The sequence below is a fragment of the Aplidium turbinatum genome, chromosome 2 (genome assembly GCF_918807975.1).
Source record: "Aplidium turbinatum chromosome 2, kaAplTurb1.1, whole genome shotgun sequence".
Taxonomy (NCBI): domain Eukaryota; kingdom Metazoa; phylum Chordata; class Ascidiacea; order Aplousobranchia; family Polyclinidae; genus Aplidium; species Aplidium turbinatum.
In genome coordinates, this window is record NC_137473.1 from 12,684,580 (window position 1) to 12,711,073 (window position 26,494).

At 37.9% G+C, this 26,494-nt stretch overlaps 3 protein-coding genes across 3 annotated transcripts; all 3 read left to right on the forward strand.

Annotated features, from left to right (window-relative positions):
• Nucleotides 1-1,824: 1,824 nt before the first annotated feature.
• Nucleotides 1,825-2,388, forward strand: LOC145788333 (protein FAM200C-like). Its single transcript, XM_082600110.1, has one exon. The coding sequence runs from the start codon at nucleotides 1,825-1,827 to the stop codon at nucleotides 2,386-2,388; it is 564 nt and encodes a 187-aa protein (XP_082456236.1).
• Nucleotides 2,389-5,794: 3,406 nt separating this feature from the next.
• On the forward strand, nucleotides 5,795-6,298 carry LOC145788334 (protein FAM200B-like). The gene has a single exon (XM_082600112.1). The coding sequence runs from the start codon at nucleotides 5,795-5,797 to the stop codon at nucleotides 6,296-6,298; it is 504 nt and encodes a 167-aa protein (XP_082456238.1).
• Nucleotides 6,299-14,855: 8,557 nt separating this feature from the next.
• On the forward strand, nucleotides 14,856-15,260 carry LOC145788335 (zinc finger BED domain-containing protein 5-like). Its single transcript, XM_082600113.1, has one exon. The coding sequence runs from the start codon at nucleotides 14,856-14,858 to the stop codon at nucleotides 15,258-15,260; it is 405 nt and encodes a 134-aa protein (XP_082456239.1).
• Nucleotides 15,261-26,494: the final 11,234 nt, after the last annotated feature.

Sequence of the window (26,494 nt, forward strand, 5' to 3'; positions counted from 1 at the left end):
GCAATATATACTTAATTCATATATTGCTATTTTATTGATGATGATTGTATTCTTCATTGAGCTGCATCATGCTGATGAAACGACAATTGTTTACAGATAAATTGATAATAAAACAATGGATTTAACATACTATGACGTCACACAATTACTGGCGGGTTTTGAGGTGGTTTGCTGTGTTGCGCGCTCGGATGCTTACTGCAGAGCTTCTGCTGTTGGGGAATTGAGCTTCTGATCGCTGGAATCGTCTTTTCTATGACGTAGCCCCTCCACGAGTGAGCCCGGCGTTCCAAGCTTTCCAGACACGGAGGGAACCTTCGATTGAGAGGGAGGCCACTTAGCCTGATTGTAGTCTTAGTGTTAAACTGTTTTATTTGCATCAACAGCGCACGGGTACAAATAATTGACACGGCGAGAGAGCACAAACAAACATAGCCAGGTCGAAGACTTTCAGAAACCGGCCTGCCACACCCCGCGGCGGCGGGGAGCGGCGTGATTTATGGGGTGACGATGCACCCGGAGGGTTAAGTCCACCAGCTTAGGTCGCGAGGGCCAGGCTGGGGAGTCGAGGTACCTGTGGAGGGAGAGTGTGGATCGAAAAACTATATGGTCCGTCCGAAAATTTAGAATGGCGGAGCGGGCCAGGGAGACAGGCTCTTTCTGCATAGCCCAGAAAGAAGCCCTGCGACGAACCGGGCGACCCGTCGTGTGTGGACGCTGGAACCGGCAGTAATTGACCGCCGGGCAGCGCCCACGTCTCCTTCACGCGTCCTCGCGCAGGTACTTTGACTCTTATACCCGGTCTGCCAGTAGGCAGAGCGGATAAAATTGGGGTCTCCCACGAGGAAGAGAGTCGAACCATTTAAGGATAATTTGGCTCTCGTGGCAGACGAATATTCAATAAAAATGTGGAGCAGAGGCTCGATGAATCAATATACTGTAATCAAAAAAATATATATATATCTCTACGCTTGAGTGACATCTTGCGAGAGTTCGATCAGCTTGCCTTGATCCCACCATATAAGCATGTTTGGTGGTTCCATTTGTGGTACGTTTATAGTCCAGTTTTCCCAAGCCGTTTCGAGCTCTGTTATGACGTGTGCATATTGTAATATGCTGTTATTAATTTTGTATGAATATTCACCCCATTAGGTGTGTTGTTGATATTGGAGATGAATTATTGGTAATGTACAGTGGTCGGATGATGTGAAGTATTCATGTGTTATGTTATGGTAATTTTCATGTGCATGTTGATTTATGTATATTCTGTCTATCCTGCTCTTAGAGTTGTGGTTTTTGTGCGTGAACAGTCGTTTGTATGGATGTTCTCGTCTGAATATGTCTGTTAGTTGGTTATGACTTATTAATGTTCTAAGTGCTGTTTTATCTGGTCTAGTGGAGAAATGTTGTGGCTTAGCAGTGTCTAATGCAGTGTTTCTCAACCCCGAGTCCGCGGACTCAAATGAGTCCGCGGAAGGGCCTGGGTGAGTCCGCGAGCACAGTTGCTTTTGCTAGTAGTCAGTTCATATTGTATTACAAATAAAACGTAAAGCTCACAGCTCTTTAAAGGACACGAAACTTCGTCGGTACCTAGAATCAAACCATGGAAATTTTGTTAACAAATCTCTTGAAGTATTTAAAGAAAAAGAGCATCAGGTGAAGCGAAGTCGCATTGATCGCCCAACTGCTTGGGGAGGAATAGTATATTCTCACAGTCATGCAGTGCGTGCTTCTTTTGCGGTTGCATGGAAAATCGCTTGTGCAAAAGCACCTCACACAGCTGGAGAAAATTTGATTAAACCAGCATCTGTTGAAATGGCCGGGATAATGTGTGGTGATGCTGTTGCTAACAAACTGGAAATGGTTCCTTTGTCAAACGACACCATGAAGCGGCGTATCGAAGAACTCTCAAGAAATGTTCTGCAACAAACAATCGCTGCCATAAGATACGGTCAAAGATTTAGTTTGCAACTGGATGAGACAACCGATATCGGAAGTGATGCACAGCTCATGGTGTTTGTGCGATATTTTGACACAAATGATTTCGTTGAGCAGTTTCTGTTTTGCCGTCCACTTGCTAAAAATACCACAGGCGAAGAAATATTCAAGAAAGTGGATTACTTCTTTGAAGAACATCAGCTTGAGTGGTCTAATTGCATGTCTGTTTGTGCTGATGGTGCTCCAGCCATGATGGGAAGTAAGAAAGGCTTCATGAGTTTTGTGAAAAAGAAAAACAATAACATTTCGGTTGTTCATTGTCTTCTCCACAGAGAAAATTTGGCAACAAAGAAAATACAAGAAAATGTTGCCATAGTTTTCAAAGAGGTTGTATCTGTGGTAAATTATATTAAATCTCGTCCTTTGAACACTCGCATTTCGTGCTTTGTGTGACGAAATGGGAGCGGAACTCAGTGGGCTTATGTTCCATTCAACTGTTCGTTGGTTGTCACGAGGAAAGGTGCTTGAGAGAGTGGCTACTCTTAAAGAGGAAACCAATGCTTTTTTAACACTTTGCTCCTCAAAGGGAGGCCAGATTTGGCCCCCCCCTCATATTTCCTTTGATTATTTGAAGCACAGTAACGCCATGCACTTGGTTTTTCTTGACTTTTCCTAAAATTGCCAGGCGAATCTGATGATATTAAATTTGATGCTAACAGTTGTGTAGTTTTCTTGTAAATTCAAGATTTTGGTGAATTTTTGCTATTTCTAGCTAACTTCCAGCAAAGCGTGAAATGGATTACATTGCGATAACAAGCCATAAGCTCATAATTGCTTCGTGCATCGATATGCGCGAGCAGAGAGTAACATCCTCTTGTTTTCCTTTGTTTGGTTTGACCTCAATCATACAAAGCGCGTTATTTCTTATGCTACAAAAGAAAAGCCATTGATCACAAAGCTGTTAATTAGAAAAAATAATAGCAAACGTTTTTTGCGTTATCAGCTCTACAAAGAAGAATAGCAATCCACGAACAAAATAGTAGGCTATGTAGGCCACAAACTATTCAAAACAGTTGTTTCAAGCAAATAATATTCATTGACGAATAAAAAACGTTACAATAAGAAATCTTGGGTAAAGGCACGAAAACCTGGTTTCGAAATAAACGTTCTATGGAAATACTCTCATTGACAAGCATTGCAATTGCGGAAATGTATGACTGTAAATGCTTTTGGGAGAAGCCGGAGAAATAGCGTTTTTGCAAACAGTAATTGTGAGACACACTCAAAATTATGAGATAGGCTCCATTTACACGTAGCAGATAACTCGATGGCGTCCCTTCCCTGCTTTATGTCGCCTACTTGCTCTTATGTCCTGCATTTTTGTTTCACCGTGCACTGTGTGTTGTTCCAAAGAGCGCAAAATAAAGATGATAATGCCTTGTCTACATTACAAAATATTTTGTAATGTAGACAAGGCATAAAGTTAGGCGTCACATTAGACAAAAAACAAATCAGCTTTCTTGATCATTGATTCAACATCTGAATACGTTGCGCCAATGTACAGTATAAGAGGTCGGCTATTGTGAATACCCGCCATTTATAAACGATCCGATTATACCAAAAGTGAGACAAACTAGTGGATCAAATAATGCATAAACAATGCTGAGAAAACTAAATCTAAGTGACGAACAATACCGATGTCTTCATGTATCTTGGAAAAATGCTGCCTAAACTTATCAACAAAAAATACCGTAAATAACGGCAAGCATCCCGAAAGCAGAATTTGCTCGACTTTGGCATGAATTTAGTCAGACATCTACAGTAATAATTCCACACATACAATAACGGGCTCTCAATGGCTGTAAGATGCATAATAATCAACCTGGTTCTGGGCGGTTTGTGTAACAGCTCAGGGGAAGACACTACCTGAAATGATGCACCACACAAAAGATTTTCAAAGAAGACTGAGTCCAAAAACCGATGTGGATTGTGCTTCACAATGACTTCAAGTTTAGGACAGAAAAGGCACAAAAATATCACGATGAAAATAAAGACCTTGTGGGAAATTTTCGAGAATCATAACACGATGCAAATACCAAAAACGCGTAGTTTGCATGCTGGTCTAAGCTGGCCGGCAACCATAAAGGTAGACAATACAGGCAGTTTATAATTCGATAACAGCGCAATAAACATTATAAATACGTAAACCGACAATTTTTTTTTACAAACATTTTACATCTAATAGTAAATTTTCCCCCAACAATTTTTTGTGAAGCGCTTGCAAACCACAGTTTTGTAAAATAATTCATCATTATTATTTTTTACTTCTCGGATATTGTAAAACGTCATCAGCAAAATCAAAAAAAAATTTCATTACTTCAATGTAGTAGGCCTAAATTTTTTATAGAATTGTAGCCACGTTATTTCAACAAAGAAGTCATTTTTTGGCAATATAAAGTTATAGAAAATAATTTGCAATCATGCAAATGTTTGGAAAGAATCTAGGAAGTCTTCTCACAATCTGGCACAAAATGATTATGCTTATTGTATCTCTGCAATATTTTTTACGACAAACTATGAAGCTTCGTTATAATCATTTTTATCTTTGAAGTCAAAAGTTAATTTTTTTTTGGCCAGAAACATAATCGCTGCCTTGCTGATGCTGTCGCCTTTACGCGTATTTTTGTGCTTCAAACAATAAGGACCCAGTCAGCAATCCAGTCCTTTTACATTAATTCAACATTTGTAAACGTTAAATTTATGTAGATTTGCTGACTGTGGGTTATTTCACATTTCCTTTGTTTACGCATGTTCCTCAATTCGCTGTTGCATTGTTTCGACGCTGGCGGATTAAAAATGTTATTTCAAATTGATTGACACAATCTTCAATAAAAAGTGAGCTTCGAACTTAGCTTTGTTGATGTAAATGCTGTATTTTTTGTGGATGTAATTTATGAGTCATGTTTATAAACACCCGTGAGCGAAATAACTTATAATGTGGCCTGCATGATATTTGTGTTGCGACTTGACACAAATCCACAATTTCAAAAGCACCTAATTTGAACTTAGAAATTTCAGATAATTTCAACAACTTGTTCAATTGTCTTCTCTCTACTAAAAATATTCATACTACAAACTCAATTGTAGACCTAAAATACACAAACGAAGATTTAAACAGCTATTCAAGCAGGCTAAGGTGTTACTTATGAGAAATTTGGTTCCATAAAACTAGAAGCTAGCCATGAGTTTCGGAATGCATTAGTTTAGGATAAAAATGTAAGACAACAAACGCAGTTTTGATTTTTTTCAAATTCGTGTAACAATGTTACTCTGATTTTAACTATTTTAGAATCAGTGAGTAGCTTACAATAAGATTTGCTCGCAAGTCGTAAATTCTAATCAATGCAATGATTCGGCACACCGCACACACACTTCGTGCGATCGATCGAGCTCTTTGTTATTCAGAAGTTTGCATGAAATCGGATTAGCACGGTAATTAAATAGCGGCAAGTTAAATCAAAATTGTCGTTTTTGGGTACCTTTGCAAAAATTGAAATATCAAGTTTAACATATAAAATTTTAAAATAATGACTTTTCAAACTTATAGACAAATGATTTGCTTTCACACCAGTGCAACTTTTGTTGAAATAGCATCAGCGGATAACACGTAACAGCTGATTGAATTTGATCCATAAACGGCCCCCCCCTTGAGCAGATAATTTCCAAAAAAACGTTGAAAAGCAAAGGGTTAAAAGAGCAAAATCATGAACTTGCTGATCGCTTTCGTGATGATGAATGGATTGCAAAGTTGCTATTTTTGGCCGATGTTTTCAGCCATGTAAACCAACTGAATGGTTCTATGCAAGGAAAAGAGAAACTATTTTTTGATGTTTTGGAAAGTATTGATGCATTCAAACGTAAAATAAAGCTGTGGATGCATCGAATGAAAAGTGGGAGGTTAGCTGCTTTCCCAGGATTGAACTTATTTGTGGAAGAGAAAGATATCAATTTGGGCGTCATTCTTCCCATCTTTCTTGAGCACCTCAACACATTTCTTTCTGAATTGGATCGTTATATTCCTTCCAACGATTATTGCAGGATCTTTAATTGGGTTCGGAATCCTTTTCAGGTGTCAGCGCTAGAACTTCATTCAGATATGGACTGCATTGCTGAACATTTGCTTGAATTGCAAAGCCGACAGATGTGGAAAGACAAGTTTAAAAAGGCTTCTTTGACTCAATTTTGGGCAAATGTGCAGTCGATGGAGCCTAGTCTTTCAGATGACATCAGATGTGCACGGACAACCATAATTCCGGAATTCGATAAACTTGTCAAGCAAGTTCAAGGACAAGGCTCTCATTGAGTATGTGTTGAGTGAAAAACAGTGCTTGCTTTTTTCGTTGATACCGTATTAAACTCTCTTGGATAGAAATCAAAAAACCTATTTTTCGTTATTTTATAGCTTGAGTCCGCGGATATATAGGCGAGCTTGAGAATAGTCCGTGGGCCAAAAAGGTTGAGAACCACTGGTCTAATGGATCAAGGATCACGTTAAAATCACCAAGTAAGATCACATGTTGATGTTCATATTTCAGCATAGCCTCGGAGAGCAGTTCAAAACAGGACTTTCTCTCTCCGTTGCTACGCGGAAGGTATACATTGAATATGTTTATGTTATTTTTACCACATTTGATGTTGAGGTGATGTATTCGATTTTGTAGTATGTTGTGATGTGTGATTTCGGACCTGTCGTGTATGTCTTTCTTCACGATGAACATTGTCCCTGCATAGAAGGGGGTTCTATCAGGTTCTATGTTGGTGTATGTTATGTAATTGTTATGTTGAGCCCACGTCTCGAGTTGATCGGTGGGGATTCTGTGTGTTTCCTGAATTGCCAGTACAGAGAGTCTGTGAGATGTAAAGAACTGTTTGACATCTCGCAATTTCTTGGATATTCCGTTGATGTTCATTGAGCCAACCTTGAGGTTGCCCAGTCCGGCGTCCGAATCGTCACTCTCCGTATCTGCGAACATGATTATAGATAGAGAAAGAGCAGGTTAAAGTTTAAGAGGTTGGACTAGACCGTGTAGTTGGCTGGGACGCCATCTGAGTCCGTGAGCTCACCCACCGAACTGAAGACATTTCGATAGGGAGGAGAGGTCCCGGTCAGTTCAGCCCGCGTAGACTCTCTCGAAGAAAAGGACTCCGAGTCAGTTGACGAGTTGTCTTTGTCAACTGAGACCGGCGCATCCTTGGAGCTGGCGTGGGATGCGTCGTGGTCTCTAGGATTCGTCGTCCTGGGAGATGCTGGTTGGGGAACCGATCTCCGCTTTAGCAAGGGTTCTTTTGGAGTCGATGTCTTGGACTCTATGCTATGTTGGACATGGGCAGTTCAACATTTTTTTTTTTTTTCAACAGGGTCTTGGATGGATCGTTGATTATTGGACTGGAATGGCCATGAAGGTATATACCTCCATGTGACATTTTCCTATTTGTGGGATGTAAGCACCAAAAATAGTACTACTGCCAACCTTGCCAAAGTGCTCCAACTGCAAGCAGTGAGCTTTGCGCAATGCATAGCAAGGTGCCCCCAGTAAAGTGCTCAATCGGCGTAAGCCAAGACCGTCAATATATATTATAATTATATGTATAATTATATATATAATTATATTATATAATTACTATGAATTATATTAAGAATGAATTATATTAAATAGAATATTAAATATGAAATATTAAATAGAATCATTATTAAATAGAATTGATTCTATTTGAATAAGAGTACTGATGAAGCCACCTTTACGGCAGCGAAAGCTCTACCAATAAATTTTTGTAGTTACCAAACCTGGTTGATTTTTTATTGAGTGTTTGAATAGTTTCATAATGCTTATCATTATTACGTCACAGAAGCTGCTTACGTGCGTTTGAAATATTGCAATCTATTCTCGTCATTTTAAAATTGTTGCTTGAAAAGTTGGTCGCATATTTAACTGTTTTGCTTAGTGCTTGCCAGCTGGACGAAATTTCCGTCGTTATCTCAGTAATTTGTATTGTAGTGACAAGTTTTAGTGGCGTACGGTGTTGCGTCCCAATTTCGACAGCCTTGAGGCTACAGAAATACAAAAATACAATTCTTGAGTGGACGTTTTCAGAAGAGTGTTTCTTTCGGTCATTGCATACAGACGAACGGATCCGTAAATCTAATGTTACAATTTTCCCACGAAGAGATTATGGTTTACCGTTGTGACCAGAAGGACAGTTGCCCCCTTGTAAAATTTCTTGCCTCCTCCTTGTAAAAATGTAGCTAGCTAATGAGTCGTTAATCAGGGAGAATTGTTTTCGCTTGGAATTCCGTATCTCATAGCTTATTTTTCTCTTTCTAAAATGCTATAAAAACAACCGATTTTCTGGGGGGGGGTTCTCCCCAAAAATTTTGAAAAACTACTTTGAATTTAGTGCATTCTGAGAGCATGTTTAACAAAAATTTGGGTATGAATATTACTGTAAAATGCTGCTGTCCGGTGGCATAGCAATTTAATCGAATAGAATTTTTTTTATTGGTAATGACAAAAATTACTGCATTTTCTGAGTAAATTGCAGGCCCCCTAATTTGCGGGTCCTGTGCGATTGCACGGTTTGCACACCCCAAAGACCGGCACTGCCCCTGTCCATTGTCGCAACATCTTCCCTATCAAACTGTTGGTAGCAGTGCAGAATTTTCATCAGGTGGTCTATGCTTCTTTGCAAAAAACAGTTGAGCGCATTTAATTATATTTAAGCAAGAATTCTTTCGCATCCCTAAAAGTTAACCTTTCCCTACTACGCCAAGGAACTGAGCAATCGGGCAGACAATGGTTATTATGACAAAACGATATTATTGTGAGACATCATAAGCTAAATTCAAACCGCTCACTGCTCACCACTTGGTGGCAAACGAATGAAATGTTTCGTTGTGATAGGGGGATTCACTAAATATTTGGCATCACTTTGTTTTGCACATGACAGTGCTTGCTGTCTTGCCCAGCGCTTCCACTTTGGTGGAAATTGCCATAGTTGTGGAAATTTTATCATGCTTGTGGTAAAAATGTGGTAATGAAAAATTTGTGGTAATTTAGTGGTAATATGGATATTTTGTGTGGAAATGTTGCCAAAATGTGGAAATTATAAATTTTGAAAATTTGACATAAAATACTATCAACAAATAAGAGCATTTAAACTGTTGTCTTCCGAAATCGAACAGATATGCAAAAAACTACTCATAAATAGCATGCGACAATTGCGACATGCGTCCTGACTTTTGACTTTGAATGTAGGGTGACCATGTGATCATATTCATAGTCAAGATGTCTTTCAGATTATAGATGCAGTGTCAAATACAGTACTTTGCTTACTTATTTCGGACGTTTTAATAACTGTTAATAACCGGTACAGTACTGTTAATAAACTGAGTAGTTGTTTTAGACCTTATTTTACACTATATAGTGTAAATATAGCCAAATAATGGCGTTGCCAGATGAGGAATTTTGTCCTAATTTGAGAAAAGTTTAAAACTGTTAATACCAAAAACTTGTATTTTGGAAATTTTTTTTAGTTCTGGGTAAAGATCAAAACCCTAACCTTACTCCTAAGTCTAACCCTTACCCTAACCCTTCCTAACTTTAATCCTAAATCTGACAGTACCTGATTGTAACCATGGCAACAAGTGGGTAAAAATAGTTAAATAGCCACTTTGTTAATGTAACAGTAGTCGAAATACGGTTAAAATCATAGTAAAAATGTAATCTGAGAACAAATGTGGTAATACAAGTGGTAATCTAGCTGTGTAAAGTGGAAGCACTGGTCTTGCCTTAATATTTAGATTCTAGGAAGTACGGTGTTTTTTATCATTATGTGTTTACGCGAAGAACAAATGTACAAACAAGTGTTTTTAACTTTTTAATTAACTTGTGTTTAAATTGACTGCACTGTCAGCATAAATTTTTCATCATAAATATTGTGGTCTTAATGAAAAATAACACTTTGCAAGAAAAACAAGGATACAACATTTAAATAACAACATTATATTAACAACAGGATAGGCTACAACAGCGTTTCTCAAAGTGGGCGAAATCGCCCCCCTGGGGGCGATTTTGAACGCCAGGGGGGCGAAAAAATCAAAGGGGGCGATCGGGGGGCGAAAACACTCGAAGGGGGCGAATTTATCAAACCACCAATAACAGTCCAACGCGCTAACAAATGTCCAACGCGCAAACCATTTACTGCAAATAAATGATTCCACCTTGACCGACAATGTATCGCTGCTGCTTGCGTTTTGTTCATAATATTAATATGAGAACAAGAAGAAATGATTTTTGCGCTCAGTCTTCTTACAGATATTCGGGCATCAAGCATCTTTAATGCAGTGAAAAACTTCTACGAAGAGAAGGGGATTCCACTGAAGAACATTTTACAATGCGCAACTGATGGTGCTCCGGCAATGGTTGGAAAGCATCGAGGGTTCATTGCACTGATGAAAAGAGCAATTCCTGGACTTATTGTAATGCATTGTGTAATTCACCGTGAGCATTTGGTTGCCCGTAATCTCAGTCCTGAACTGCATGAATCACTGATTATTGGGATAAAATGCGTCAACAAGATAAAAGCGCAGGTCAAAATGTCTCAGTTTCCCAATTTGATGGAAATTATTACTCAGTTTCCCAATTTGAGCGAGAATGTTATTACAGAAGAACAACGGCAAAAATACTGCTCACATTTAGACATGCTTCATAAAGACATGAAACTTCGCTTTCCAGATGTCGTGGACCTCCATGTTCCAAACTGGGTGGTACAACCATTTTCTACCGAACCTACAGACATACTGTAGAAGTGGAACTTCAAGAGCAGTTCATTGATGTGCAAACAGATGATGAGTCAAGAGTGAAATTCAGAAATGATCGATAGATACGATTTGTTTTGTGCCAGGTTGCTGGCAAATATGAGTTTCTCTGGATAGAAGCTAGAAAAATATGGATTTTGTCGTTTCCTCCTTCATATCTGGTTGAAAAGGGGTTTTCGGCTGTGGCATTGATGCTTTCAAAGCAACGACATGCTTGCTAGTTCATAAACGGGATGATCTTCGACTCTATCTTACGAAGATGTCGCGAAACATTTCAAAACTTTGTAAAAGTCGCCAAGCTCATCCATCCCATTGAACATTATTATGTATTCATGTTACTGTCAATTTCGTTGATTAAATTCCTAAAACTAAATTTGTCTATCACTCTATTATCAATGTTAATTTTACTTTACAGAATTAGGGGGGCAAAATTTTATTTTAATAACGAAAAGGGGGCGATGGACTAAAAATGTTTGAGAAACACTGGGCTACAACATCATTTTTTAAAAAACGAAACAGAGTAAAAATAACAAATCTGCTTTTGTTCTATTGTTTAAAATTATGGAAAGCACAAATACAAACAAGCTTTCAAAATCAAAAAGTATATTTTTTTAAAATAAGCTTATGATAGTTTTCAAACCACCAGAGATTTGTAATTAGGACAGAGTTCGGCAATGATTAGGCTTTATTAGACATAAGTAAATATTAATAGAATAGGCTAGTAGACTACAACAATTACATTTGATAAAACTTTGCAAATAATTCTGACAAGAATTGATTTTAGCATAACTTTGTAAGTGAAAACAAAATGTGTGTAAGTACGAATAAAAAGCACTGTTAGCCTACTCAGAATGCATTGATGAAACAGGGTTTCAAATATGAAACATGTAGCCAAGACAACGCTTTCTTAGCCTATATAGCCTAGATTTTGCAATGCAAATTATAATGACGTGATAGCAATAGCATACGAGAATGCAAAATTATTAGCGACTTCAGGACAAGTTATATTTGACCTCAGACGGCTGGTGGCGCCTGTCCTCATCTGTGCATGGTAGATATAAATTTCAAGTTCAGATCGGTCGAATCCCGTTGAGTTGAAGGCTTACTTCTACAAGATGCAATGCAAGTGATACATGAAGTTATAAAATGGCTTGGCAATGGCTATAACACCCATTTGTGTCAGCCACTCAACTTCTCTACAATGAAGCTGTAAAACAAAATACCTGTGTAGGCTGTGTGGTTAATTGAACGGACTATAAACAAAAATCCAGAATTAAGGCTATGAACCAAAAGACTCCATTCCTTCACTTCCAACGAATACAGATCAACTGTGTTCTTACGGATGTCGGAAATTTCCGCTCAATCATGCACTAACCGAGAGAAACATTTTCCTCCTGTTGTGAGCGTGGTGTTGAGGAACAAACCGCAGACCGCATTATCAACGACTTGTTCCATCTTCCGTTCATCAAACGTAGTGGAAAGTCTGTATCTTTAATGATAATAGTCTACCAAAGACTATAGCTGCTCTTTGACAGCCTTTCGATGTAGTCGGATGCTTTTCTGGGATGGTAAAAAGATAGACGCTCATCCGCTGAGCCTCATACGGAAAAAAGGTCGCTCAACAAAGCTAACTTTGCTCTCGGGTTAGTTGTGCCTTTATTTCTGACTTCAACAATTTCTGCATCTAAAAACAAACTAATGTGATGCATAACGTAAAATTAGCTTTGCGTGGGCAACACATTAGGTGTGTGATATATATACCCGCACGGGTCAAGAAATAGTTTGAAAAGAACATGCCTAAATGGAGTAGGCCCGTGTCGGAAATTAACTAGCAATATGAAACACTTGGTTACAATAAAACAATGTTTACCAACATCTGATGAATATAAAACGACACCCACACCTCTTTGATAAAGTATTCATGATTTCCAGTGCTCTACTGTATTGCATTGAATGTTTTCGTAAAGCATTTCTAGTATCTCGTGGTAATAGCTTTGAAGATTCTGGGGACCACATTAATTTTGAGCTTCTATGCAATGTTAAACTATTTTCAAAACTTACAGTATAGTGGCCTAAATAAAACTCTTAAATGTTTCTGGTTAAAGGTTTAGGAAACACGCTTTTTTTCACCTTAGATGTCGAACGCACATCCCAACCACCAAATCAGCTATTTTTTACATTGATTTAACGTCTGAAATTACTGAATTAATGCAAAAAATGGTCTGACTTGTTTTCTGGAAACATGTCAAACTCTGTTGAACGCCTGCTTACAATGCTTTACTTTACGTTTAGTAACACAACTTGGCGCTCTTTTTCATCAGCAATGCAGAAACAAACTGTCCCAGAACAAATCAGAGTTCCCATCGCGTGCCAACAATTTAAAATTGTTTTTCTAAATCAACGTGAAAATATCATCTGGCTTAGAAATTCCAGTCAGATCTTAGATTTTTGTTTCTGCGCATTCTTGCGCGCAATGCGACCAGCGTGAAATGTCAACCGGCAAAGCGATGGCTTAGTAACTTTAGTTTCTGCGTCATTGAAACGTCACAAAGAATGGATTGACGTAAAACCGAAACCAGTTGTTGCTTAGTGTCTAAACAAAATACTATACCAAATAGTCTCAGTTTGGGGAACTAAAAATTTAAGTCTTTGTCAGATATTCCCACTTAAATTATTATGATATTGATCAAACCAAAAAAAACGTACGACATAACCTATATCCAGGGCCATTGAGAAGATAATTTGGGCCCGGTACAAATGAGATTCTTGGCCCTAAATTAAGACACTTTTGAGAAAACCGCACTATATCCAAAGGTGATTTATTCAAGTTCACGGGCCCCTTGGAAAGGTTACCAGTCCCTATAGTCATCCCGGGTTCAAAAACACCCCATGGATTCTCCTCTCAACATTATTGCCTATACCTCATACAAAGCTGTAAAACTGGCCCACACATTAATTCTGTATATACTTTAGACCTCGATTGAAATAATACGTTGCATCAGTTGCAGACAGTAGGCTAGTGGTCAATGCATCTTTACAAAGCCAGTGACCATAACAAGGACAAGAAACACAAAAAAAAATTGTGTCGGCTTTTAAAGTTATTATTATTTTGCAAGTTCTATATTCTTTATGATTTAAAAAGACTTCAGTGAGGAAATTTTCTTGTTTCCTATTTACTTGAAACCAGCTTTTCAACAAAAGAAAATCGTAAAATGATGCTGCAGCAATAGCCTATAGCTTATAAAGCACGAATTTGGTCGGGTTGGAATTTTTCTCACTCTACATGATAAATAATTCTGCGGTTTTATAATTAAAATCAATTTCTGCTATGAAAAGCATATCATACTTTCAAAAAAAAAATTGCTGAGCTCATTACTTCAATAAACAAACAGTAAATATTGAAATATTCAATTTGTTTCTTCTAAGAATTCTTAAATACAGTGTAATTTGTAGTGGGCATATATTGCTGAATGCTGATGCAGCAACAAGGATTGTAAAAATCGTTTTGATCAAAGTGCGCTTTCAATTTCTCACTTTTGCATTTTAATTTTTTTTTTAGACATACGTTTTCTTATTTTTTGCCCCTTACGAAGTTGCCTCTCCAGGCATAAAAGTTTTACTGGCAAGCTTGACTCTGATGCAACAAGTGAAAATAAGAAACACTATTTAGATCAGTGGTTCCCAACCTGGGGGTTGCGACCCCCAAGGGGGTCGCAGAGCATTTTATAGGGGGTCGCCAAGCTGTTGCTCATGCAACAACAAAAGTGTATGTAGGTAGGACGAGATAACGGTCCGCTAGCAATTTCATTCGGATTGCTTGTAGCACAACATTATTGCATTAGTATGCGTCCACTGTGATGTAATAAGCGTGACTGTAGGTCCTACAGTCACGTTTATTACATCACAGTGGACGCATACTGCGTAGGACTATTCGCTGTAAAAGTGTAAATTGAAACTCTATTAACGAAGTAGCCTTGTATATTAGACAACAGAGATCAGTCAATACTCGAGATTGCTAAAAAATAGTTAAAGGGAGCATCGTTCCATGGAGAAAAAACGAAAATACGTTGAAGAGTACATTAACCTTGGCTTTACTTCTTTATTGACCACTGGTGTTGAGAAGACACAGTGTGTTCTCTGCAACGTTGTTCTTATTAGCGCAGAATCATTGAAACGCCATTTAGAAACCAAACACCCTCAACATGCTAAAAAGGATGCAGCATTCTTTAGACGCCTTGAAGCTGGTCTCAAGCGGCAACGGCTTCACGCTACTGGAAACTTTCATCAGGCAAACGTGGCTGTAATGCAGGCGTCCTATGAAGTCGCACTGGAAATTGCCAAAGGAAAGAAACCTCACACTATTGGGGAAACACTTGTGAAGCCATGCTTGTTAAAAACGATAAAGCTGGTTCTCGGGTATGCAAGTGCGGCGAAAGTTAAACATTTTTAGTGCTGCCGTTTGTTGTATTATTTGTTAATAGTATACTTGTATTTAGGAAAGAATATAAGTGGGGGTCGCGGTATCTACGAATTTTTTTAAAGGGGGTCACCAAGACAAAAAGGTTGGGAACCACTGATTTAGATCAATGAATTGATAATATCTATTTCCAATTTTTATCAATACTAGGCTACAATGTCTCTGTCTTTGTGTCTAATTTGCAAAAGTGACTACTTGTTTTGTGTTCTAAAGGAAATATGGATCCGGATTGCTACTTTTTAAACTTATGCGTTTGTTATTGTTCATTAAAGTTTATGTAAAGATTGTGTAGTAGGCATAGTTGTTATTTCTTATGTGTGTTTTTGCAGTAATGTACGCGCATACAAAAAATATTGACGCCGTCAGCGTAAACGTTCGAAAAACCATACGCCGTATGCGTCAAAGTAACTTGTAAAAAAAAGTTGGCGGCGTCAGCGCATACACTAGCGTAAACTCATTTTATTTGCTAGGTGCCAAACGTTCACGAGGTATAAACCACTCGAAACAAACAAGTTTTATTTTGAATTTCCACGAAGAAACACAAGCATCTGAAAGTGTTCATCTGACATTTTGCTGCGTTTTGGTTTCAATATGTCTTTGCCCATTGAAAACATTCTTTCAACTGCAGCGTTGGAAGGTATTGGTGTGTTGTAGCGAAAAAAGGCATTAAAAGGTATGCGTTGACGCTATACGCTAAAAAACCGCGAAAACTTTACGGCGTAGCCTCAAGCGACAACTATCCAAAAAAATGTGGCCGTAAGCGTTAGCGCAAACAAAAAGTCTACGCCGCATATTTACGGCGTAGAATTTGCGGCGTATACGTACATCTCTGTGTTTTTGTGGACTTCAAGCCTTGTGTAAACCAATAAATAAATTGTCATACGATGTGTATAATGTCTAAGAGTAGAATTCTTCTTCCAAGTATGACTCTAAATACGCCATAGAAATGTAGCCTATAGCCTACATCTTTCTATTTATGTATGAGTTGTCGCTGACAATAGACTCTTTGTATTTGTATGCGTTTTTGCAGGTATTCCCCCAACCATTCTCAGTTAATTGCTTGCAGCCTGTATCGTATATTGCGTTGTGTGGTTTCCCATTACATTTTCTTTCATGCGATGCCAGCTGGATAAGTAACGGCTCTCTTCTGTAAAGGTGTGTATTGTGCAGTATTGTCAATATCCTGGTGTAACCTTTAAAGGAGGAATATAATACAGTTTAGTGTTTACATTTCTCATTTCAACTACCGAAAATAACTCTCTATTTCCTGGTTGCGGTTATTTTGCAAATGTCGTGCTACGTAAACTCTCTCTCCATTGCGTTTTTAAAGATGATATAACTATTTCCTTTCGTTTTCAGTTTCTTACCCAAAACATGCCAACTTCCGCATATTGTTTTGTATCCAAACTTCTTTTAATATTTTGTGTTAAAAGCGAAAACAAAATACACAGTAGATGCCATCAACAACAATGTTTAAGCTTTTAAAAGTTATGTTTAGAAATAATAATAATCGGCGACAGATCACATCTTTTAATCAAGTATTACCCCTTTCCCAAGAATTGCTTTGTGGCTTCATCATGGCTCTTCAGTCTTATGACTCATTGTACGTCACAGCAACCCAATTATATCTGGTTGCCATGAAAATATGTCTTCATCGTGACTTTGCTATTTAATTCATGCTTTCCAGCCCTTTTGTTTGTTGTAGCTCTTATTTCAACGTTAACAATAGTTATTTGGGTGTAAAAGTAACACTAGCTTGCGTGGTTAGTGCACACCCATAAAGGGTGTATCGAAAAACTGATCTTGTATACTCCCAATTCTCTGAATTCTAAATATGTTTTGCCCAAGAACGACTGTGATATGTTCAAGGGTCAACTATTCACATAATCACGCGATTGCTAGAAAAGTACTTTCACAAATTGGCAACAATAAAACATCAACAAACGTTGCAGTTGTCATAAAATTACATACTTTCAGCTTGGGTAATTGGGTATTTCCTTCACCAAGTAATATGCAAAGAATGATGTACAAATTCCTTTCTTTAATCTCTCTGTCGTCTATAGTCGTGTATGGAATGTAGATTATTATATCAGGGCTGTGAATTTGCATCCAAAATACCCTTCTAGTTCGGAATTATTTAAGGTCATACTGACGTAGTTTACTTGTAGACTATTGTAGCAGTTTATGTACTTTTCCGGATAGGCTACGACAAATTCTTTTTGACTTCACAACCTTGGGTGATCAATCATAAACTTCAAAGTAGGCCTGGTGCCTTTTACCGCATGAAACGTTTGAAAAATTAAAGCTTTTAAATTTGTAGCGACAGTGGTCAAAATGGCCTTAAGATACATATAATCGATTACCAGCAGCGTTAATAGAGGGAGTCCAGGGGGACTTTTGGCGCCGGGCCCCGGACGATTTTAGGGGCTGATAACCTTTCCAAGGGACCTTCAAACTTGAAGGAACCAACGCGTGTTCTTTGGATAATGGATATAGTGCATGTTACTTAGAAGTGTCCCGACAACTTGGAACCCGAGGATCTCCTTGGCACCGAGTCCAGAGTAGACTCTCAACAGCCCTGACGATCACAAATATAAACCCAGCATTGAGTCTAATTAACAACAATTGAAATAGGCTAGCCTGCCATAGTTTCCGTTTCGGTGCTTTCAAAACAGATCCATCTTCAAAACACGAAACGAATTTCTTTTCTAAGAAATTAAATTTCGAAATAATATCAAGACAAGTCGATTTTGTGTTGAAACAATTTTGTTTCAAAAAGTTCTTCAAACGTTATTGTTTGAAAATTTGACAAAAAGGAAAAAAAATTGAGTGTTTTTCTCGATTTTTGAGGGGGCACGTGGCCAAGTGCCCACCTGAATCCGCTACTGCCTGAAGCGTCTTGCAAAAGTTAGCTGCTGAAACAAGCATTTTTGCAATGCGGCGCGCTAATATGCGACTAGCACGAGGACATTGGAACTATTTCGTAAAGTTCATTAACGGAAAATCCCGATATTTGTTTACCGCATTCCATTCAAACCATGTTCCTTTGTAGCTATCAGGCTAGCTAGATTAACGTACGTCATTGAGAACCGTTGGATGAGTAGAAAAATATCTATGGAGTCACGCTACCTTTTATAATAAAACCAAGAAATACCCTGCTCAGACATGCTGAAACGAAAATTTATTGGAAATTCAATAAGCAAAAATATTTGAATAATAAACATAACAGGATGCGCAGCACAAAAACAGCACTGTATCAGCATGAAGTAATGAGTTAAGTCGATTTTGAATTGTCGTACTCAGGCTAAAAAATACGATGAGCAGGTGTAATAATGAATAACTACAGTAATTAACCTGTTAAGTGCGTATGACGACAATTGTCGTCCGAGACAGTCGCTCTTGCTGTGCGTAAGACGACAATTGTCGTTTTCGTGATCGCAGCTATTCATGGCACTTTTAATTTCGCTTTCCTCTATTCGCTTTGTCTGGAAAGCGCAATTATGACGTGTGAAGAAACATAGATGCATTGTTTACATTACAATAACGATTGCAGCCTGACGGAAATCATTAATCCCTAAATCACTCTACTACAATATTTTATTATTATCTTATTACAATATGTGGTAGCTTCTGCACTCACCTACAATATAACCATAATTGCAAGAATAAAAAGATTTCATCCTACACGTGTTTTTTTTTTTTTGAAATGGCTTCCTTCCAGTGTATAAAATTCGAACCACATCATGCGCGTTCAGTTAGTGTGAAGTCGTTTTTATGTAATGTTGCAAGCAGTTTCACAAATTTTTGTTGTGTTTGAAAACATATTTTGTAACATATAGTGAACAAAACAATAGGGTTTTGTGTTGCTGCTAATATTAGAACAAGCGTCAGAAAATGATACAGTTTGAATATTTCCAAACTAAACTTCACTTGAGAGTAATGCAACTACACCAGAAAACAATAGTCCTGCTGGAGACTTCTCCGCAATAGTTGATGAAAAAGTAAAGCAATAGACACAAAAGGAAATTAAACAAAAGCGTATTGTGCTGCGTCATGGGGGTTCCCCAATATCCTAGCAAGCAATAATAATGCGACGAAAAATACTGCGAGTGATCAAATTAAATACGCACAGTAAGGAGAGTTTCGAAAATTTAATTACGCACTTAACAGGTTAATAACGAAAGGATTTTTAATGTGTCAGATTTGCCAGCATTGTTGACACTGCTTCAGAACTTTTCAGCGAAAGCTGCTGTTTTCTTTGACTCAAAAATACTGTGAAGCTAGCAAATAAAACTTGACTAAAATTTGTCGGATCGACGGTAGACTACATCGCGCCGAAAAGCATCGATTCTCAGTCCTTACGTCGTATTTGCGACAGCGTAAATTTCTAAAGCGCAAGGCCAAAGCATGGTCAAAGTACGATTACCGAGCTGCGTCGTGGTGCTACACAATACAAAAGTTTGCTTTGCTGCTTTTCAATTGAACGGATTAGTCGTCAGAAAACTGTGACCCAAATCCGTTTCAAACCTACCCAGTGCTGTATTCGAGGGTATACGGCGGTATACGCAGTATACTTTCTGCTTTTTCGAGCAACTATAGTATGCCCCCTGGTTTCCCAAAAATAAATAATTTTGTATCTCTAGTCCAATTTTGATGTTGATAATTCATGTTATGGTAGAATAAAGATTAGTATTTTGCAAGTTGTGTATTATTTATCATTTTGGCAAATCTGACAGTATACCCTGTGCTTTTTTTACGAATACAGCACTGTTACCTACCCGAGTACCAACAATATTTTGAGATTTCGAAGCATGTTTGAAACGTTTCGAAATTATTTTGAAATATCGAAATATTTTGTTTAGTTTCGTACAAAGAAGTTCGTTTCTAACTACCCTGGTACTGCTAGTAGTCGGTTTGCAATATTTATGAAAAGACTGATTATGCTTGCGATAAAATAGGGTTGTCGGCCACTGAACTAAGTATAGCCGTGGAGGTTATGTAAGTTATGTAAATATTAGCGAAAAACAAAAGAGTTTGGTTCAATGTCCGTAGTTTCAAGTTGACACTTTGAGTATGCCAAATATGCACATTGAACTGTTACGCTTTATCCTGGTATATTTGGCCAATCACTAAATTATCTTTGTTTAAGCTGTCATCTAAAACTTCAGCAGTGTTTGCTACGTATTTGACTAGGCAAATATGTCTGAAGACAGAGCTAAAGTTCAAGCTGAACACGCTCGAGTTGAGGTTGACCTTATTCTGCAAGGTTGTTTTTGATGTTTAGAATTTAGCATCTTGAAAGTCAGATTTATCTCCAAAATTTTAACAACACATAGCAAATGACGTCTTCAGTGATATATGTAATAAGAATATCCAAATCCATGATGGTTCATGGATGGTTTTGTTTCCTTTGGTCTTTAAATTAGAATGGTGATGGCTATAATGAAGAAATAATTTGATATTGTATGAATTCTATTGACACATCAGCTACATAAAGAAAATGTTAGTCATTTAATACGTATTTGTTTGCTTGTGGGGGAATTAGAATATGAAATGCTACGAGGCACAGTACTCTGTATCTCTTCATTAATTTCACCTAATAATAATCCACAATATATAAATAAACGCAGTAACGAAGCATTTGAAGATATTATTGGCAATCGGAAAGACTCTAGGCCAGGGCTACTCAACTGGCGGACCGCGGTCCGAATATGGACCTTCTGGGTGTTAAAGGTGGACCTCGGGATTCTGAAAGAATAACCTCATTGCCACATTTTAGGGCCTCTTTGAACAGATTTCCATTAGGGAAAAGCAATTTTTTGTGATTATCCAAGGAGCTGGGGGCTTCGCCCCCAGACCCCCCAGCGCTTTGCCATCTTCTCTGATGTGCGATCCACACCGCTACACTACAAAGAAACACAATACATTTTTTCCTTTTTTTATTTCTTTGTTTGTGTCAGACAAAAATCCAAGTCGTGTTACATAATACCTGAAAAGTGTTTCGGTGCTCGTAGGCTACTGGTTGTTTAATTTTCGTGGTTGCATAATATGAAATATTCACCGGACCGCAAAAATATTCAACTTGTCAAAATGGACCTTTGCTAACATTAGTTGAGTAGCCCTGCTCTAGGCAACAATTGTCAGGCAACACAGCTTCTAATCAAATTTCCAGAACAGGGAAAAATAGATTTCAAGATTACCGCATTGATATTTTGGTATCTTTTACGCAAAGGTAGGCCTATATACGCAAAAGTATTTTTTTCTAGTTGCGCCGTGACTCTTTGTTGTATTTTAAAATTGTAAGCTGAGCTGGGTCTATTTTAATAAGTGCTTTTGGTCAAGTAATTTACCATATCAAAGTCTGGCAATTTCATTTATTCACAAAAAAATGTCGCCTATTTGGCATCACGACTTGTTTATCTCTTCCACAGCTTACACGTTGGTAGTTGGGCCACACGCAAGACACTAGAATTTAAGTGGTATGCAGCTTCAAATCAAGACTGGTACTACCATCGCTCGTTGTCTGTCATAAACCAATGCTTAGTAGTTGAAACATGCTTTTCAAGTCATGAAATGAGCTTGATCAAAATATACAAGGAAATATTTATCTGAAGCAATATTTAACCCAATTTAGCGCAATGTTTATCTCGCTTATCTATAGAGTACGATTTCTACTGCAAAGTACATTCTAGTATTACATATTCTGGATTCCGGCATAGACGAAAAGTATTTTCCATTGCAATATTACAACATTACGTACTCTTCTATTAAAAAAATCAGTCTAATTCTGCATTGATTCAACGTCTGCAAACGTTGTAAAAATGCTAGCTGAATTATACAATATTGGGGACTTCTTTTTTTAGACATACCTTCTGGTAAACGTAATTAGATCCTGATCTTGCTTATCCTTTAGGTCACCATGTGCTGCTTAGGATGCAACCAGATTATATCCGAGATAAGGTGCCTACCTGCATCATGTGCTCAGGTGAAATTAACACAAACACTTTACCATCATTTTGAATCCAGTTCTTTATTGTTTCACACGATCCGCGATGTTGGTTTAAATGTACGGTAATTTACTGGAAGTGTTCAAAAACAGAAATTTTTTAAAATTATTCACAAGTTCTTTTCTGTTTTGTTTAAAGTGAAGTTTTTTTGCATAAAATAGGTTTCCATAGGTAGTATTTCAAACACGTTGCGAAACCAAAACCGTGACTTGAGCCGCACTCATCGCTAGCAAAGAGGACTTCCGTATCACTGATGCATCGAAATTTTCAGGAAACCCGAGGAATATACCACCTCACGATTCCTGTTGAATGTGAGGCTGCAGCCAAGTAGATTACAAATTAATGAAGGTAAAAAGGTTGATCGTGGTTGCAAAGTAAGTTTTTCTGCTCTGTTGGAATATGAAGCTACTTGGCTTTGGAATTTATGATCATAGTATTATATACTTCATGCCACTGTACAAATACTAACGTGTTTCAGCGTCAGTACCTTTTAATTGGTGTCATATTAACAACGCAACCACATTATACCCAACGTAAGTTATTTTCACTGCGTTACGCAAAAAAATACAGTCGGTACCGTTTTCAAAGTCTTTTGCATGACCCATTTGCGATCTGGAATCAAATTTAGACCTACCAGCACCAGAACCGAAGGTACTCGCTACTCTCGTCACTGGACACCAGGCTGGTGGTGAGCAGCTGCTGCTCGGATCATCGCTTGGATGGATTGTTTCTCTTTCGTTAACTTTGCATACAGTAATCAAACTTCGATTTTTCGGAAATACATTTAGAGTTTTACTTTAAACATCTCTGCTTTAAACTAACACACTTGAGGCAATTGTTTATTGCATTCTCTTATTTGCTTACGTTTTTCCAACGTTATGGAATTGAAACTGACGGTTCAACTTGAAGTGAAAAGGCTTTCAATAAACTTTTCACACCAGCTTGCGTGACATTTTTTGAGCAATGTGACTTTGAAAAAGAAACAGCTGTGCAAATTTGCAATTCTAAAGTCTTACATTGAGTTTACATAAATGTATTTGAAATTGAAGTGTTATAAGTTGGCAAACTGAACACATCAGAAAATTGCTTTTTCGCAAAAATGTGGCCGATTTGCTGAAGTTGGAACTTGTTTTCAGAAAACATTGATTACTTTTTATTGCGTGGTTGCAAATTTGGATGTGCGCAAGTGGGATTTACTGTGAAATTGCTACAAAGTTGAAAAATATGAAGAGGTTGTTTACGTGTCAAGTTGAAGTAAAATTGTTGTTTTTCCAGACAGCAAATCAGTCGTTGAATCAATGTAAAAAGCGACTGATTTGCTGCATGGGTTGTGTGTCAATCTTCGCTCAGCGAGAGATTTGTCTGATAAGAGTTGACTTGGCGATTTTTCTGAACAGCAGATTATAGAATGACTAATGACTTGACCACCGCCTATAAGTTTTAAAACGCATTAAATTTCACTTCTTCGAAAGCCGAAAACATTATTGGAAGCAATAGCCTAAGCTCTACAACAAGGGTCATCAAACTACGGCCCGAAGGCCAGATCCGGCCTGCGAATTTTGTAAGCCCGGCCTACCAAACTACGCAAGAAACATGACATAGGCCTACTATCCTGTATTTTTTTGAAACTAACTGCTTTAGAAGTTGGTGATTAAATAATAAGCTTTTTCTCCACAACTTATGCGCCAGGTCGATAAATCACCCCTCCCAGGTTGCAGATTGTACTGAACAACATAGTGATCCAGCAAGCCAGCATCTCTTCTCAAGTCACCTGGCTTTTCCTAAAAAACTCCAGGTGACTGAACTACCTAACCTTATGTTACAGGTCGCCAGTTAATAGTTGTCAGACTAAAACGGGGTCATGGTCTTAGCCTTTGTTTAAAAAAAACGTTCACAGAAAAGTACCAGCCCAATCCAACTACCAAAACAGGACCTGTGTAACAAGATCCACATCAGCCAGTACGTCACTTGCGTGGATTTGCAAGATAGAGCATTGTTTTTTTTTAAATCTAGCGTGCGAAACTGAAAATGCATTAGCTAACACTATTTTGAGCCCTGGCGCGCAAACAATGGTGGCATCAACTCACGCGCTCTCCGTCTGCTGACATCCAGGTTATTGTTGTAGTGTGACTGGCAGAAGAGATAACAAAGTCATGCTTCTAATTTAAAAAAAAAATTTGAAGCTAAACCCGTAGACAGGTAAAAGATTCTATAGAATAGACTATTGTAGCAAAATGTTGCGCTCAATCATTTCAAAAATGTTGATTTTTTCAGGAACTTAATTGCTGTTTTGTAGAAATAGACTAGTTTTTCCGAAGCATGAAAAACTGATTATTGACAGCAAAGCGATTGGGTTGCTTAATATTGTTGTATTAACAACAATAAAACCGAGAACACAATTAGTACGAACGTTTTCGGGTCAGCAGTGAGTCTTCGTCATGAAAAAATAATCAGCTTGCTACAAATTAAAAACGAAGCAATAACTACAATTAAAACGCTATGATAGAAAACATAGTACATCTAATAAGCTTTCAGAAATTTGTATTGAATTAACTTTTTAAAAATAAAATTTTTGTTGAAAAACTAAACAACTTTTACAATTAAGGAAACTTGGCTTTTTCCCGAAATGTGGTGTAGAACAAACCCAGACAGCAAATCTGCCGTTGCTTGAAAGTTAAACCAATGTAAAAAACGGATGATTTGTCGTCTGTGAATCTAAATCTTTTCAGCTGATGTATTGGAAGCATGTGGAAAACCCTTGAAAATAAAGTTGATGCGAATAGGATTTTTAAAACGACACCTACAGATCAGCTGAGACTTAAATAAAAAGTTATGTAACCTCAAACAGAAAATGTGGAGCTGCTGTGGCGGGCGATCGCTGCAGCAGTGATGTGTGAGGACTCAAGAGTTTAAACTTTACTCATTGTAACTTGATCTCAACACTATGTAAAAATATACTTTGCAATTGCATATTTATAAGCTATAGTTAGAGATTGGGTTAAATGGCTTGACGTCATCGACAAACAATGAGAAACAGATTGCACCAAATCATCGCTAAAAATGCTGCAGCAATATTTTTTTGCAGAACCACTTGAAAGATGAATGATAGATGCGTGTTTTTTCCCTGATAAATGGCATTTTTGGTTCTTACGCAATACAAACCGGTTTACTTCATTGGCTAGAAGTCAACTCACATATAATAAAGGAGATATTCGTGTTCGTGTCTCGCTAAATAGGCAAAACCGGTCGAAGCGGATATGGAAGCACGAAGAATGAGGTGCAGGCAAGTAAAGAAAAAAAAAATAAGATCACGTACTTGTGACGTGTGCAACTGCACATGGCACTACCTGGCAGAACTTTTCGAAGCGTCGCTATCTGAGATCATAGGCGTAGCCAGGGGGGGGCGAACGGGGCCATGGCCCCCCCCAAATTTTCAAAGTTTGGATTCCGAAGTTGAACCCTTTGTTGAAAATATAATATAATTTGTATAAATTTATATTGTTTTCCAAGACATCTGGCTATTAACACCCCCCAGGACTTGTTTTAGACACACAAAAAGACACCAATAAATTTTGCAAATCGTAAATCGCGCAAAGTTTACGCGATTTACGCTTCTTTTAACTAATCTGTGGAAGCAATTTCAGAATCGCTTACTCTGTAGGGTTTTTGTGTAGCTGAGTTTTTTGTGTTCTCTAATTTTAGCCGCAGTTTTTGCCCGTTTGTGTGTAGATAAGAGCTACCTTTAATAAGTTAATAGCTGTTTATCTGCTAATAAGTTTCATACAAATATTACCCTGAAAGTGTTTCCAGAAAGCGTTATAATCCATTATTTAAGTGTAATTTTGCAAAAATTTTCCGGGGGAGCATGCCCCCGGACCCCCCTAGAATACGCGTGCCTTCGGCACACTCTAACCCCCCCGCCAGCTTTATTGCTTCCCTTGATTAACCCACCAGGATGCGCCACTGCACATCAGGTGGTGATGTCTTAAATCAAACATTTTGTCGTTCTCTTCAATTCATCAAATAATTGGCCCCCCCCAAAATTTTTTTCTGGCTACGCCACTGTGACTGAGATCATTAATTTAACAGCAAAAATAAAAATTATTTGACAAAATAAGTTTTTGTAGAAAGTCATTATTTTCTAATTTAGGCTAGATAGCCTGCGTACAAATACTGCAAAGGTTAATATTATGTTTTAAG

Coding starts and splice junctions, on each gene's coding strand:
- LOC145788333 (XM_082600110.1), top strand. CDS start 1,825: ATGTGTGGTGATGCTGTTGCTAACAAACTGGAAATGGTTCCTTTGTCA.
- LOC145788334 (XM_082600112.1), top strand. CDS start 5,795: ATGCAAGGAAAAGAGAAACTATTTTTTGATGTTTTGGAAAGTATTGAT.
- LOC145788335 (XM_082600113.1), top strand. CDS start 14,856: ATGGAGAAAAAACGAAAATACGTTGAAGAGTACATTAACCTTGGCTTT.